At 42.3% G+C, this 15,839-nt stretch overlaps 2 protein-coding genes across 4 annotated transcripts in view; both read right to left on the bottom strand.

Moving 5' to 3' along the window:
• Nucleotides 1–15,839, bottom strand: part of ptprq (protein tyrosine phosphatase receptor type Q) — a 40,020-nt gene that overhangs the window by 7,317 nt on the left and 16,864 nt on the right. For 2 of the 3 annotated variants that reach the window (XM_036003047.1, XM_036003048.1), the window contains exons 22-48: nt 15,136–15,205; nt 14,740–14,939; nt 14,360–14,588; nt 14,104–14,232; nt 13,852–13,998; nt 13,412–13,575; nt 12,396–12,906; nt 12,095–12,256; nt 11,619–11,798; nt 11,418–11,525; nt 10,704–10,985; nt 10,309–10,590; nt 6,727–7,047; nt 6,378–6,653; nt 6,094–6,245; nt 5,639–5,780; nt 4,895–5,170; nt 4,420–4,791; nt 3,031–3,140; nt 2,639–2,825; nt 2,293–2,531; nt 1,866–1,935; nt 1,389–1,547; nt 922–1,153; nt 742–815; nt 519–618; nt 163–291 (exon numbers count right to left, since the gene is read on the bottom strand). In XM_036003047.1, the coding sequence (XP_035858940.1) occupies nt 163–291; nt 519–618; nt 742–815; nt 922–1,153; nt 1,389–1,547; nt 1,866–1,935; nt 2,293–2,531; nt 2,639–2,825; nt 3,031–3,140; nt 4,420–4,791; nt 4,895–5,170; nt 5,639–5,780; nt 6,094–6,245; nt 6,378–6,653; nt 6,727–7,047; nt 10,309–10,590; nt 10,704–10,985; nt 11,418–11,525; nt 11,619–11,798; nt 12,095–12,256; nt 12,396–12,906; nt 13,412–13,575; nt 13,852–13,998; nt 14,104–14,232; nt 14,360–14,588; nt 14,740–14,939; nt 15,136–15,205 (5,303 nt within the window). The remainder of the gene's footprint in view (nt 1–162; nt 292–518; nt 619–741; nt 816–921; nt 1,154–1,388; nt 1,548–1,865; nt 1,936–2,292; nt 2,532–2,638; nt 2,826–3,030; nt 3,141–4,419; nt 4,792–4,894; nt 5,171–5,638; nt 5,781–6,093; nt 6,246–6,377; nt 6,654–6,726; nt 7,048–10,308; nt 10,591–10,703; nt 10,986–11,417; nt 11,526–11,618; nt 11,799–12,094; nt 12,257–12,395; nt 12,907–13,411; nt 13,576–13,851; nt 13,999–14,103; nt 14,233–14,359; nt 14,589–14,739; nt 14,940–15,135; nt 15,206–15,839) is intronic. The other variant, XM_036003049.1, reaches the window with a different exon arrangement.
• Nucleotides 7,056–9,492, bottom strand: LOC118495426 (phosphatidylinositol phosphatase PTPRQ-like). The gene is made up of 3 exons (XM_036003055.1): nt 9,213–9,492; nt 8,416–8,587; nt 7,056–7,725 (listed from the first exon to the last, which is right to left on the bottom strand). Exons 1-3 carry the CDS (start codon nt 9,417–9,419, stop codon nt 7,508–7,510), a joined length of 597 nt encoding a protein of 198 aa, XP_035858948.1. The 5' UTR covers nt 9,420–9,492; the 3' UTR covers nt 7,056–7,507.

The raw sequence follows: 15,839 nt of genomic DNA, 5'->3' as shown, positions 1-15,839 counted from the left end.
GCTGCAGCAAAGACATTTTGTTGACTTAAATTTAAACTCTCGTCGGGAGCAGCTAAATCAAGCCTGAACTCATTTAGTGTGCACTCTGTTTCAGCTGTAAAAAATTTGTGTTATATTTGGTGAAGTGACACTTTTGGATTCAAACTTAACACACAGACTAACCGGTTGAGTTTCTCTTGTTTCAGCTCCAGATCTGCCACAGCGATCAGTTGATCCAGTTTACACTTGGTCTCTATGATCTCTGCCTCTCTGGGTGAATAAGTCCCGCCCTCCTTTTTGCGCTGATGGATCCTGACATGTCAATCAAAGACATTGGTTAATAACAAGGTAAATACAGAATTAAAATGAATAAAAAAGGAAACCGATTTATTACTAATTATGCAATGCAAAATTACTAACATTTAAACCGGCATTTGCACAGGGTATTTTTTGTGCATTAATACTAAATTCCAATCAATGCAGAGTTTTGGTAAATGTATGAATGTTGGCAAATGATTGAGTGCCTGTTGCCATCTTACTTGACGGAGCCACAGATGATGATGATGAGCAACACAGCCAAGAAGAAGGAGAGCAGAACACCCAGAATGATCTGCTCATCTCTGGTCAACAGCCCGTCCACTACAGAGAGAGGGAGAGGAGACAGAGGTGACAACATTACACAAAAACAACACAAACAGGGCTATACAGGATTTATGGTTTAGATTTTTTGATTAAGAGAAATACAGAGATGAATATAAATACCTGCAGTTCTGACATGCTCTGAGTACTCAGAGTCTGTGTACTGGCCATTGATGTTAGTGGCTCTGAACCTAAACCTGATAAATATGGAACCGTCCAGTGTCAGCATTATATTATTATAAAACATGTTACACACAAAAATGTTGAAGTTGTTCTGTGTGTGTGTGTGTGTGGTGCACTCACACATAGACCGTTTTTGGCTTCAGAGGTCCATTGCAGAAATTATCAGTGTTGTTCTCCTTTACACAGTCATCGTTCTCTCCGATCACATACGTAGTGTGATTTTTCCTCACCAAGGACCGGACGCCTCTAGACAAATCACATGATGGGTTGGGGAACCCCTTGTCTGTCAGGTAAGGGGCAGGACGATCAAAATATGCATTCTTCCAGTTGGTCAGGTTCTGCATGTCCTTTACTGTGACAGGATGAGTAAGTCAGTTAGAGGGCGAAGAGATTGCAGGAGGACTGAGTCAAATTTCTGCTGACGTTAAGCCCTTTGGCTTTTGCATACATTTAGTCTTTTGTGAGCTTAGGACAGAGTGACATAGTGTAAAACAAGATTCTACTTGAGGCCTAAAGCACAAATAAGACCGATACCCAAGTGTATTCAACTAAAAGTGATGGCTGTCAATGATTGTGAAGAGTCATACCCCCTGACTCGGCCACGATGACCTGAATTTTTGTGATTGGTCCATTGTCGTCACTATAGAAACAAGCAGGCATGTGGATGGTGATACTCCTGTGGGTTACCATGGCAACCCCTCCATGGCCCAGCACTGCCTGGGGTCTTTGGGTTGGCTTGGCTGGGGCTGGAATACACGCACATGTGAACACAAACACAAACACACACACACACACACACACACACACACACACACACACAGGTTGTTGTAAAGAATACAGTGTATAAAAATTTGGTTTTAGACTGTTGCATTTACATGGCCACTACTCAGTCCTCTACATCATCAATACACAATATTGCTGAGTTACATTTGCTGTGTCAGAACAGGCAATGATACTGTGCAGTGGCAATTCTCTGTCTCGCATCCATACTGCGCTGCTGCAACAAGGAAGGGAGAAACACTATTAGAGCAGTGCAGAGCACTCACAGAAAGAGGAACTTGTACCTTTGATCTCTGTAGTTATCTGGACATGCGGGCTGGGTGGGCTCCTACCAGCCCCGTTCTTTGCTGAAATCTACAAACCGACAAAAAGAAGAACAGAGGTGAGACAGCAGAAAGAGGGACAAGCACAGAATGAGTTAAAGAAAAGAAAACAACGCTTTGAACAAGGTTAAACTGGTAGTTTTATTTAAACTTTATATATTCAGGAAAGTTTCACTGAGAGGAAGCCTCTCTTTTGCAGGAATGCCCTGATCACATTTGCACAGTTACACACATTCACACCTGGAAGCTGCCCAGTGCTCCAGTGGCCACTGAGCAGCTCCATTGGAGCGGTTGGGGTTAAGGGCCTTGCTCAAGGGCACCTCAGTGGTGGTAATGACCTTTAGGCCACCACTGCCCTCTGTGTGTGTAATATGTGTGTGTTCTTCACCTGTATGCTGTAGCTATGTCCTCCTTTTAGGTCCTCTATGACAGCAGTCAGCATGTCTTGGTCTCTTTGGGTAATATTAAGGCTGATGTTCTTGATCAGTTGTTCCTTTTCATAGACGTATACAAAGTATGCAGTAATGTTTCCATTGGGCTCCTCTGGAGGGGTAAAAGTCACCTTCACACGGTTCACTTCCCCTGGGATAACTGATACAACCACGTTCTTGGGAGGGTCTTTGGGCTCTGGGGACAGAGTATAAATGATACAAGAGAGAATTGATAATACATATTTGGTTATATTTACAGGTGGGCAGCAGGTAGGTGCTCCCAAGATATATATTTCCACATACCCTCCTCCAGCGTTTGAAATTCAATAGGCCCGATGGCTTTCCCCTGGCTGGCAGCGTGCTTCAACGGACCAATGAAGGCAGTGATGGTCACCAAGTACCGAGTGAAAGCAGTCAAGTTAGTCACGACGACGGTCGTCAACTCTCCTGGAGCTCGGACTGTTGATATGTTCAAACCAGGACCATCCACCTGGTTCAACAGGATAGTTCATGGACAGATTAAATGCTTGTATGTGGATGATTAGAGTTGGAGTAATTTCATAACGTTTCATATTTTACCACACCATGTTAAAAAAATCTGACCAACTTAACACTGTGTTGAGCTGTTCTGAGAACATCTTAGTGGCATGTTCATATTTTTGCGTGTCTGTAAAACTGAAACTCAATGAGGTGACCTGCACAAGATACGACGTCGGTCCAGAGAGAACAGCTGGAGCGGCCCATGCAATGTGAAGGCCTTTGGAGGTGGGGGTAACTTTCAGGTCACGGGGAGGGTCATCAGGGTCTGAGGAAGGAGATAAGAGAAACACAGAATGCTTACGATGTGCTACCAAATTAAAAATCAAAAAGCCTTAAAAAAAAGCCTGTTAAATGTTGCTTTGTTATCATGCTAATATTGATTGATGCTACCCTGCCATTGGCTGGAACCTCTTTGGATGTAAGCCTGGGCCACGTTTTCACTTTTCTTTATACGTAGTCTTGTGGCCTCTAAAATGTCTTTTGCCTCTGTTCAAATTTCTGTCTACAGTTGCGGATGTGCTTGTACAGTTAAGTAGTTGTGAAGTACTGTATTGCTGTGGACAGGGCTGGTGATCTGCAGCCAGCTTTATTTTAGTATGTTTTAACTGAAATGATAAATCACATAATTCCTTACTGATTTACTATCAAACCCATTCATGTAATCTGTTTTTCCCTGTCATTCATTGCAAATTCTATTATTCTATCTATGCATTATACTGCCAGTTTTATATTGTAAGAATCCTACTACTACTACTATTAATAAGAATAATAACAGGGCTCAAAAAGAGAAAAAGCTGCATAGTGCTATGAGAATGTGAACCTCGGAAAAACTTAAAACACCAGGTTATTATACATTCATTATTATGATGCTATAACTGGCTATAATACTATAGCATGTGAAGACATAAAGATCTTCCATGATAACAAGACAACAATTTAAGTTTGTTTAGGTCTTGTGAAGGAGATGCCACAGTCCAAAGTTAATAATGAAACACCAGACCGGATTCTAGATAGGATTCAAATTAGAGCTGGGCAATATATCAATATTATACCGATATCGTGATATGAGACTAAATATCGTCTTAGATTTTGGATATCGTAATATCGTAATATGGCATTAGTGTTGTCTTTTCCTGGTTTTAAAGGCTGCATTACAGTAAAATTATGTAATTTTCTGAAGTTACCAGACTGTTCTAGCTGTTCTATTATTTACCTTTACCCAGTTAGTCATTATATCTACATTACTGATGATTATTTATCAAAAATCTCATTGTGTAAATATTTTGTGAAAGCACCAATAGTCAACACTACAATATCGTTGCGGTATCGATATCGAGGTATTTCATCAAAAATATTGTGATATTTGATTTTCTCCATATCGCCCAGCTCTAATTCAAATGAGTCAATCTGTATCATTTTTACTAGAATACCTGGGGGAAAACATCACAGATTTATTAGTCAAATATTAATCCTGAGGTCCTGACTAATTGCCAGGTCTCCCCTGGAAACACAAAAATGTCATCTCATCACTGTGACCTTCTTACTTCCAGCCAGGGTCCGTGCGTAATTCCAGTGTGTATATTCTCCAACTCCAGCGTTGGTCACAGCAGCCACTTTGAAGCGGTAGTATCTGTACTTAGCCAGGGATTGGAGTGTGACACTGTGGTTCTCTTCAATGCCGTACGAAGCATTCACTGACACTGTGACATTAGAGTCCACGCAGTCTGAGGTCAGTTCATCCTCTGGGGGCGGCTGTGCAGTAGTTAGTGTGTTTGGTTCACAAACAGCTGAAAGCAGCTGTGCAATGACGTGGTACTCTTTCAGCAGGCCTGGAATGGAAAGCGGTGGAGCCCACTGTAGTGTCACATTGTTAGGTGTGACCTGAGAGATGGTAAGGAAGCGTGGGGCAGCTGGGGCTGTTAAGGGAAACAAAGAGGATATAATTAAGTATTCATTCTCTATTACTGTATATTAGCAATTAGAAGCCAAAATGCAACACAGTACAAGAAGACTGACTACCTGATTCAGAAAGAGTGGAAGCAGTACAATTCAGGCTATCTCCGGATCCTGCAGAGTTGACTGCGGCCACAGTGAGTGTGTACTCCTGGTCTGGAGACAGCCCAGTCACTGTGTACTCTGGTGTGTGAGCCTGGTGTGTGTAGGACTGCGAGTCTACCTTCACTAGAATCTCATAAAAAAGTATCTGTCCATTGGGGTTGGCTGGCAGTTCCCAAAACAACTGAAGTGAATCCCAGCTCACTCCTGAGCAAGACAGGTTCCCAACAGCATCAGCCACTGCAGACAGAGAGGTGAGACAATGGCATTGTTATACTAGCACTAGCTTTATTCTTCACTGGCCACTGCAAGAGGAAAGAACCCAATTCATTTTCAGTATTAGCCTTTGGTTATTTCATCGCACATGCTGAAAAAAAGTCTTTGCACAGGACTAAATTTCTGGAAACTACAAATATGCAGTCTGCAGATAAACGCTACAGATTTGTCATTAGAAATCCTGGTGCATAATTTATGTGAAAGCAAAAAATCTGCTTTATCTTAAACTTTAAGACTCTATTATTTTCTTTAACTAACAACCATAACCACCGTTTTATCTATTTATTATTAGTCCAATGATTACACAAACTAAACCTTGTTGGAGTAGATCGTAAAATACTGACAATGTACAAATCAATGTAGAACCACAAACTGTGAGCAGTGACCTAAATCAGTGTTACATCCCTTGTGTGTAGGCAGTTTGTAATTTACCTGACTCGTTAGTCGTGAAGGTCACAGGGCTGCTGAACTGATTCCCATGGCCCACTCTGGTGTAAGTGTAAACACTAATCTCATAAGAGCTATGAGGCCTGAAGCCCGATAGATACTCTGTGGTCGACGGACCAGAGGAATTCTACACACACACACACACACACACACACACACACACACACACACACACAAACACACACACAAACAAACATAAAAAAAGGACACATTAAAGATTAAATCATCCAATCCTGTTTACTGGAGTGGATAATATTTTATTGTATCTGCACACATATGTGTGCAAGTATAATGTTACTGCTGAGTGGTATCTGGAGTGTGAAATTAGAGCGACCGGAAGTGTGACAGTGTGTACTTTTACAGAGTGGGTCTCTGGAGTGTGTAAGTGTGAGTGTTGTTGTTATAGTGGGGTAGCTTTCGGTGTGTGAAATTAACGGTACCCTGTGTGTGACGGTGTGTGTGATGAGGTCTCGGATCCTGAAGCCGTACTGTATCACCACTCCATTGGGCTCCAGAGGAGGCTCCCAGCTTAGAAGCACCGAGACTGCTGTGTGGTTATATATAGTCAGGTTACGGGGAGGGGACATGGGGCCTAAAACACAAAGTAAGGCAGATAGAGAAGAAGATAGACTGAAACAGACAGTAGATAAACATGCATAGTTTCATGAATAAATATCATCTAATTAGGATCTTAGAGACATTTTAAAACTGCTTTCAAACTAACCTCCTTCATCAGTGTGCAGCTGCAGCAGCAGATAAGGCCCTGAGCCTTTACGCGTTGCAGCCGTAACAGTGAGGTTGTAAGCTGTGTATGGAAGTAGGTTGGTGAGGGTGAATGAGGTGTTGGGGGTATGAGATGTGCTAGAGCCCCCTGGGCCAAACACAGTCAGAGTATACTCTGTTATCTCCCCGTTGGCCTCCAGAGGGCGCTGCCAGGCTATTGCGATAGAGGAGGACGACAGATTCCGGGTAGACACCAGCAATGGAGCAGAACTAGGAACTAAGGAGAAACAGTTACACAATAAATACATGAACCATACTTCATAAGTGAATGTTTGTGAAGATAAACTCACTATCATCATCCGTTCTCAGATACATTGTGCTGGTATGGTTGTAGGCTGCGCCAGCACCAGTTGCCGGGGTAACAGTCAACACATAAGGGAAATACTTCTTGAGTCTAGTGAATAGGAAGACATTGTCAGTTGTGTTACGACTGATGGTCTTGTTGACAGCTGGAGCCCCTTGGTTGGATACGTCAGGGGGGGTGCCGGCCTCCTGTAAGGTGAGCAGGTAGGTGGGACGGCCGTTTGGCTCCATTGGAGGGTCCCAGCTGACAATGATGGCTGTGGAACTGAAGATCTGAGCCGTCAGGTTTTGGACTGAGTCACTTGGCACTGAAAAAGGAAACAAGAAGAATAGCGTTACTATTTTTGACTACCAGTGACAACATTGGTTGAAAACTGTGAGTATTTTGATGTGAGTTTACTGTACTATGAGGCAGTAAATTAGGACATCAATCAACTATACACACTCCGACACTTGAGGGAAAATGAACAGAACATCAGTCACCATCACCATCATCATCATCATCTGTCACAAGCACCGTCATAATCATTGGCAGAATTGTTGTAATTAACAAAATCAACAACAGCACATCAAATAGAACAATACCGCATGACATTACTTTAACGATGGAGAAGTACACAGCAAAGTAAAACAGCACAGTTAACAGACACAACAACAGTATCCTACAATAATAGCCAATCCAGAGACATACAGAGGCATTTAAGAGAGAAACTAGCACACTGGAAACCTTGAGAAAGAAAGGGGTTGAGGAGTAAATACTCATCCTATTCATCGTCTCCGCCCCTCCGAAAATAAAGCATGGTACACAGAGAAGAAAAAAAGGGAGATGAAGGGGAAAGGGGAGATAACACTTGAGAGATCCATAAGATGAATGAGTGGATGTGAGGGGCCAGGTGTGTGTGGGGGTCTGAGCCCAGCAGGGGGCTTGGCTGTGCGGGAGAGACAAGGTGCCCTGGAGATCCGGTGCTTGGCTGAGAGTGGAGCGGCTAGAGCACAGGCAGAGATACAGAGTCAGTATCTAGCAGTAATCATTCAGAGACAGAGAATTCTATGTTAATAAGAAAAGAAAAAAAATCACAATGTACAAATATGAACTGTATGTGACAAAGTCTGTGGCAGCTGTCTGCACCATTTTTCCGAAAATAACATAAAAACAAACTTTTTACACTGATGCTATCAAAAAGACTAAGTACAACTGAATATTATATCAAAATTTTCGTTTCCATGGCTAAAATGCAATTGTAGCATTAGCACAGCACAAACATTCTTAAAGCATGTAAGGCTTTGTTTTTTCTCTGTCATATCGTTAAGGGTTGTGCCCTCTCTTTCTCTTTTACTCTCACAACTTTCATCGTGCTTAGCAAAAGGAAACACAAACTGGCTGTCGTCAAGGCACAGTGTCACAGGCGGACAAAAATAGAGCCAGTTTGCCAGACAGATTGTTATCCCCTTTTACTAACAGGCTGAAAGTCACATCTTCAATCGCAGAGTTTTTATGTAATTTTTTGAGCTGAAGAGTTTTGAAAAAAGTGTGCAGACTCACCCTCCAGTAAGACTTTGAATTATTGTATGCAATAACTATCTGGCATTATGTGTAGTAATTCATGTTCATGTCTAGTCTTTTTTAATGTATATATATATATTAGTGTATGTGGGATTGTGTTAGTCTGACTGACCGTCCTCCGGTAAGAACAGGGTTAGTGGCTCGCTCTGAACCCCTCCGTCCCCCTGCACTGTGCTGGAGGTCATCCACAGGGTGTAGTTTGTGCCCCCAATCAGCCGAGTCAGAGTGTAGGAGAGGGCTGAATCAGGAGAGGCAGGGGCACGTAAGTCTGAAATAGGAACCCTCTGTGGAGAAAAATTAGTTTTTCTTTCACAAAGGCATTTAAACAAGATCAAAAGTTGTGAATATATACAGATGGGTGACAAATGAAAGGAAAGCTCAACATTAAGTGTTTTGGTCAGTTCTTGGTCCACCACAACTCATCAGGAAACATCTGCATTTATTATGTTTCTCTACTCATTTAGTCAGATTTTCTCTTTAGAGCAGTGTTGTTTTTTTTGGCCACTTGGGGGCAACAGAACAAGCTATAAACGCAACACTGATATATTATGGAAATATAACGTTTATATTGTGCATGTCTTAGCAATAAGCTATGAGTTAGTATCAGTGAGCTATTTACACATCCAGCACTTGTATAAATAGCTTTGGAATCATGTTTGTGCCCTGACAAATGTAAGTCCAACATTCTCTCTCTTTAAGCTCTGTTTTGGTCTACACCAACTCCTGAGAGAAATAGCTGTATCTTCAGCTGCTAAGAGCGTCACTATGTTCACCAGCTAGTCACTTTTTTTGCTGTTTGGTGCTGTGCAGGTAGCATACAGTGAGTTCAGCTGAAAACAACTGCCTGCTGCTGGAAGGTTAATGAGATCAGTGCGAGGGAACCTACAGTATAAACAGTATGTATCTCACCTGCTCAGCCACAATGTTGTTATATGAGTAGTAAATGGTGTAGTGTACAATGATTCCATTAGGTTCAGCAGGCGGGTGCCACAGCAAGTTGACAGAGGAAGTGGTCACATTTGCAAAAGTCACATTCCGCGGGGGGTCAACTGGTTCTGAGACCCAGGGAGCATAGACACAAAGGACACACAGACAAATATTTACAAAGAGAAACATCTTACAAATGCATAGTAAAGATATATTTTGTAGGAGAGGATGATAAAGTTGTCTAAAAATCCATTAACAATCATCCAGCACCTGCATTGATGGTGCTAAAGCTGATGTAGATCAGCACTCCTCCATCTCCCAGTCTGTTCCAGCTGGAGACAGAAGCGTTGTAGCGACTCTCTGAGTCTACATTAATAACCACGGATGTCCCTGTCACATTCTGCCACAGCTCAGTCGTTTCATTCCTAACAAAGAGAGCCAGGCAACCATTTATGTTGCAATGTGTTGTTTTCTTTTTAAACCTTTTTCAACAGAGAGTCAGACAGACAGAGAGAAGTAGATTAAGAAACTCACCAAACTCTGACAATGTAGTAGAGTATGTCTGAATTTGCTTCAAGTGGTGGTTGCCACGACAACTCTACCTCATAGTCTGACAACTTCTTGGCGTGGAGGAACTGAGGAGGTGTGTCTGGAGCTGAGATGCAGGGGAAAGACTTTCCAATAACATAACACAAACAGGAGTATGGCCTATCATCAATACAGAAATTGATGAGTGGTACAAATATATTTGCTCTGGGCAAATAAGAACCTCTGACGGCTCCTCAGGAACATGCCAGAGAGAAACAGAATATTGCCCTGAAATTAAAAAATTAGTTAGTTGTAATGACTCTGTTGTTTGTGCTCCTCAGTCCTGATGGGAGACATGAGTGTCACGTGGCATCAGATACCTGTGATGTAACAGCATTAGCATGAACTGAAACAGAGAGATGTAACTGAGAAGGAAAAGACAAGAGGAAAGTCAGATTTAATCAGATGCCCTTCGAACTCAGCCATGACGCATCCGTGCAGTGTCCTGGAACTGAAAACAAACCCTCCTCATCTCTCCCATCCCTCTCACCATCCTCCAGTGTGGTGATGTTGAGCGGCTCGCTGCTGTAGTTCCCGGGCCCGGCGCGTGTGTGTGCTTGCACCATGACGCGGTAGCGTGCATACTTCCTCAGATGCGTGATGTGGATGTTGTTGGTTGAGGAGGTGAGGTTCAGGTAATGACTGGAATTCCACAACTCCAGGCTGTAGTGGGTGATGACCCCATTAGGCAGCAGAGGAGGCTGCCAGGTGACGTTCACCTCGCTGGGACTGACTGATTCATACGTAATGCCATACGGAGGACTGCCTGGGACTGAAGAGACAACACAAGAAGATGCACCTTTACTAAAATCGGAACAGTTGATATTGTTACTAAAGGTTTTTACATGTGTGTATTCGCGTGGGTGGATGCATCCATCAACACACCGTCCTCTCCGGACAGCAGGTATAAAGCATCTGACGTTTGGTTGCCATGACCATAACGCGTGTATGCCCTAACAGACACGGTGTAGTAGGAGAATGGCTTCAGGTTCATCAGAGTGATTGTGTTAGAGGAAGTGTTCATCAACGCAGAGAAGGACTCGTTCTCATACAGGACCTCATAGTGTTGGATCATCCCGTTGGCCTGTTCTGGTGCAGACCAGGCCAATGTGGTAGTGGAGGGGCTGGTGTCAACCACAGTGAGGTTCACAGGGGGGGAGTCGGGCTCTGAGGAAGAAAGTCCCAGAGTGATCTTTCATTGGATAAAATGTGATTGAATTGATAGGTCAACACAATCAAATCAAACAATCAAATACTCTATCTGATCTAGCATCACATTAAATATTGGTCATTAAATAATTACATTGTACAACTCAAATGTTTAATATGACTTTGGCATTCACTTACTGACACTGAATTGTTGATAGTGTGAGGTGCATGCCACACACTGGGCACTCACAACAATTCAACAAAGTGAAACAGCTGCACAAACACAACACTAGATGCTTTGTCATCTTTTCTGTAGTTTGACATGTACAGTTTTAATTCAATTATTTTCAATGACAGATTCAACGTTCATTATCTAATTTGTTGTTACTTCCACCACTCATATTCAAACAAATGTTTGACCACTTGTGTTTGATTGTGTTCAGTACATACCGTCTTCTAAGGTGACAACAAAGATGTCATCTTCCTCAGACAGAGAGCTCTCTCCCACAGCTGTAGATGCAGCTACACGTAGCTTATAACCAGTGTACTTGTCCAAATCTATACATTAGAACAGAGATATTTAGCGACAGATCTGTATTATAATGCTTATAATGACTGCATAGAGCTGTTCAGAAAAGGCAATAACTCTACCTGTTATCAATATGCTGGTAGCGTTAGTAACCCACTTCAGGGCTTGATTACTGTGCAGTTTGAGGCCATAGACAGTGTAATGTGTGATCCGCCCATTGGGGTTGAGTGGTGGGATCCAGCTCACTAGTATGGAGGTGGAGCTGATGTTTTTATAGGACACTTCAAGTACTGAGCTAGGGACTTAACAACACATACAGTACAAGACATTATTAGGAATAAAGATTTTTTTTTTTTTAGGTTTTGCAGACCTTATCATTTGTAGTAACATAGTTAATTATAAATCCAAGTGACATGTAAAAAACGATTTGTCTATTTCCTATTGTCTCTAAATATAGCACTTGAAGGAGTTCAGCATATGTGATGTGTATGTGAAGTTGATAGGGTTGTACCCACATGGTTGAATTAACTCAATGTAGGTCACTTTGGATAAAAGCGTGAGCTAAATAAATGTAATGTAATGTAACGTGAGCACCCACCCTGCTCCCTGGTCTTCTCAGTGATATTTATTGCAGGACCCTCTCCCACTGTTGTGGAAGCAGTGACCCTGAACGTGTACTCGGTGAAGGGATTCAGATCTGACACCAGGTAAGACAACTCCTCAGACAAAACGTCCATCACCTCCTCTCTCACTGTTACACCTGCGGTATGCATGCAGACACAGATGGATACACAAGACCACACGTGCACACACAGGATTTATAAGCACAGATACAAATCCTTGTATTAAGGGCTGCAGGAAGTTAAGTGAAGCAGTGTTTATGATTAGTGCTCTCCCACCTGTAGTACCAGTAGCTGCTGCACTGCGTGTTAAAAAGTGTCCTGTAACTGATGCATCATGTGTAGACAAGCGGAGCTGGCCTGGGGTCAGGGCCAAGGGGGAGGAATCTGAGGTCATATCCCCAGCATGTGATTGCCTTGTCAGCCAGGGTGGAAGCGTAGCAGGTGGTACAGAGGTAAGAGAAAGTGCAGAGGTCCCAGAGACTGCAGAATCAGAAGATTGAATACTTGTGCTGTATAAAGCAGAAACGTAGCTGGTGCTGGACTTCTCAGTGACCACGGAGTGAGCAGTCGATTGAGCATCGGTGTTAGTAATGGGGTTAGCGCTTCTTTGTCCAGAGTGTGTGAGGCTGGAAGCAGTCGCACCAGTGGGCAGTGTGCGATCAGAAATAGTGGCCGTGAAAGTCGGTGGTGAAGTAATCAGACTGAGCTCAGCAGTTCTCTTACGCCGCCCTGGATTGTTACGGACATCAGGGGGAAGTGTCTTATTTTCGTGCAAACCAGTTGTATTCTGAAGGAAGAAAAAGTACATTTTATAGTCTGACTGTAGTTTTTGATTTCTGGTGATTACAGTGGACATGGCTTACAGGTTGCATATGAGTATGTTTTTTTAATAATAGTCCCAATGATCATAGAAATTTGTCAATTTACAGAGAAACATGTAAATTGCAATCTTTTGTAAAGCTTATAAACCTTATATAAACTGTTGATGAAAAAATGCTATTGAAAAATATGTTCATTTATTATTGTAGTGGTGTTTTTCAATTTTGAATATGAAATTAATATATCATATAATCATGGCTGTTCTAATGGCTTGTACAGGTATTTATGATATTATGTCTTTCACCTGAAAACCCTGTTGTTTTTTTTCACTGTAAAAACACGTTGCTTTAACATGTACAATAAGTATATGAAAAGATTAACAGTTACATTTCATCTAACGTTTTTTACTGAACAGGCTCGGGTTTTAACACTGAATCTATGGTGGTAATACATAGCTGTCACATCTGGCCTACCATTTCTGTAGTGAGGGTGATGTCCTGCAGTAGAATTTCGGCAACCAGAACCTGCAGTTTGTACTGGGTGATTGGACCGTTGGGCTGGGCAGGCATTCTCCAACTCACACGGATTGAAACTGAATCCTCAGCTTCTGCCATCAAATCCTGCACTGCACTGGGTGCTACTCACACAAACAAACAAAAAAGAGCCAGAGAGAATCAAACACAGACATAGAAGTACACAAAACACACCTCTACCATGTGAATATTTAGTGGACTTTATTCTGTTATCTTGACTTTTTTTGTAGTTGTGTTGTGTTTTCATGTCCACCTTCTCCTCCAAAAAATAATCTAAAAACTAAATATGTATCGTTAAGATTGTTTTTATAATCTAAGTGAATTTATGGAGATTCATCTAAATACAATGTGTTAGTACATTAGTTTATGAGTGGTCTCACCTTCAGCAGGTGTAATTATAACATCCTGCGCTGCTGGACCCACTTCTCCAGCAGCTTTGGCTCGGAGTAACACTGTGTACCTTGTGTAGGGGGTCAAACCACTCAGAGCAAACCGTGTGTCTCCTGTGCTGTTCTCAAACAAATATCCTGGGATGAAGAAGAAATAGAAAATTGTTTGAATGTCTATCAATTTAGAGATTGAATCTGTCTATGCATTCATGCAAGTGTGTTCAAGAGTTAATATGTATGTACCTGTAGGTCCATAAAGGTAGAGTACATAGGTGAATTTTCCTGTGATAATTGTGGGAGAGCTCCAGGATATGGAGATTGATCTAGACGTCATATTCAATATAAAGAGGTTCTGTGGCGGGTCTTCTGGGGCTGCCATACACAAACAAACAGAAATAATCATTTTCATTTTCATGCAGTAAATATTGTATAGGCTAATAACAGTTTAATTCACAAATTAAACACACGCTACGGCCTGGTTTGCTTTTTCCCCCCACACCTGATTCTGGCATGCGGACCATAGTGGAGGCTATCTGCCCCTCTCCATCCGAAGTGAAGGCAGACACTTCGAATAGATATGCAGTGTAAGGTCGTAGCTGATCAACTCCCACTGATATGGGCACACTCCAGGAGGCAGCAGGGGGCACGGCGGAAAGGGTGATGGGTGAAGACGATGCTGTTATCCCCAAAGGACTGAGAGTCGCACGGGACAGGATATCGGCTGCATCCTATACATACAAAATCATTTAGGACATATGTAGATTTTTATTTTTAGCCCTATGTTGTTCACACGGTCCTATACATAATCCTGACAGAAACAGAACATTTCACAAAAACAGTTCAGTCAAAAAGACAGAGGGTGACAGCGTAATGCAGTACATTGCAGTGAGGCAACGCGCCGGTCATGATGTCCTCTGCATTGACCTCCAGCATGCGGACCGTCTGTCCAGTCCGAGCATGTTTAGCCTTGACAGCGAATTTTGTGATGAGGCCGTTGATGCGGTGCGGCAGGAACCAGGTAACCATGACGAAGGTGTGGTTCTGGGCAAACGCTGTCAAGTTGGTCACCAGGCCAGGGGCTGCAGGAAAATGCACACAGAAATGAGTGTACACACACATAGACATACAATACTGTATATACACATTTACTGATTTTGAGATATGTGTGTGTGTGTGTGTGTGTGTGTGTGTGTGTGTGTGTGTGTGTGTGTGTGTGTGTGTGTGTGTGTGTGTGTGTGTGCGTGTGTGTGTGCGTGTGTGCGCATGAACACCCACGGGACTCAGAGGTCTTTATGTATAAAGATTTGCTGAAGGCTCCTATTCCAGCTGGAGATATGGCTGATACCTAAAGGGACAGAGAGAGAGAGAGAGAGAGAGAGAGAGAGAGAGAGAGAGAGAGAGAGAGAGAGGTTGGTTACTTATAATGATTCATTCATGTTCCTGTCAAAAGGGCAGTCATCAGATCCAGATTAGGTGCTAATCTTAGACAATGATCACAACAGGAACAAGGTGATTCAGTGATCCCAGTAACACATGAACAATAATGATACAACATTATACACCAGGTGAACATGTTATCAATATTTAAACAGACCACAGCCTCTGGATTGCTGCATACATTTTTGATCTTCTCAAAGATTAAAACAGAATAAATTCAAATGAATGAAAAATAAATTAATAATTATAGCTGCTCTGCAGCGATGGTCAGGGCCGAGCATTTTAAACTCACAAGGAAGGTGTTCAAAGCATAATGGTTGATTTTGTATAAGACATGGCATTGTGACCATTGAGCTTTAAACTCGCAATCTTCCGGTCAAAAGGCAAACGCTGATCTCAGTGAGCTATTGTCCAGGTGATGACTCCTCCAGCTATTTGGGCTATATTTTATTCAGTCAGCCTGGGTTGACTCAATAAAATAAAAATAAATAAAATTTCCTTAACTGAAACTGGACTGGATAAATCAAAAATGTGGATGGTAA

The sequence above is a fragment of the Sander lucioperca genome, chromosome 7 (genome assembly GCF_008315115.2).
Source record: "Sander lucioperca isolate FBNREF2018 chromosome 7, SLUC_FBN_1.2, whole genome shotgun sequence".
NCBI lineage: Eukaryota > Metazoa > Chordata > Actinopteri > Perciformes > Percidae > Sander > Sander lucioperca.
This window is presented reverse-complemented; position numbering and strand designations above follow the sequence as displayed.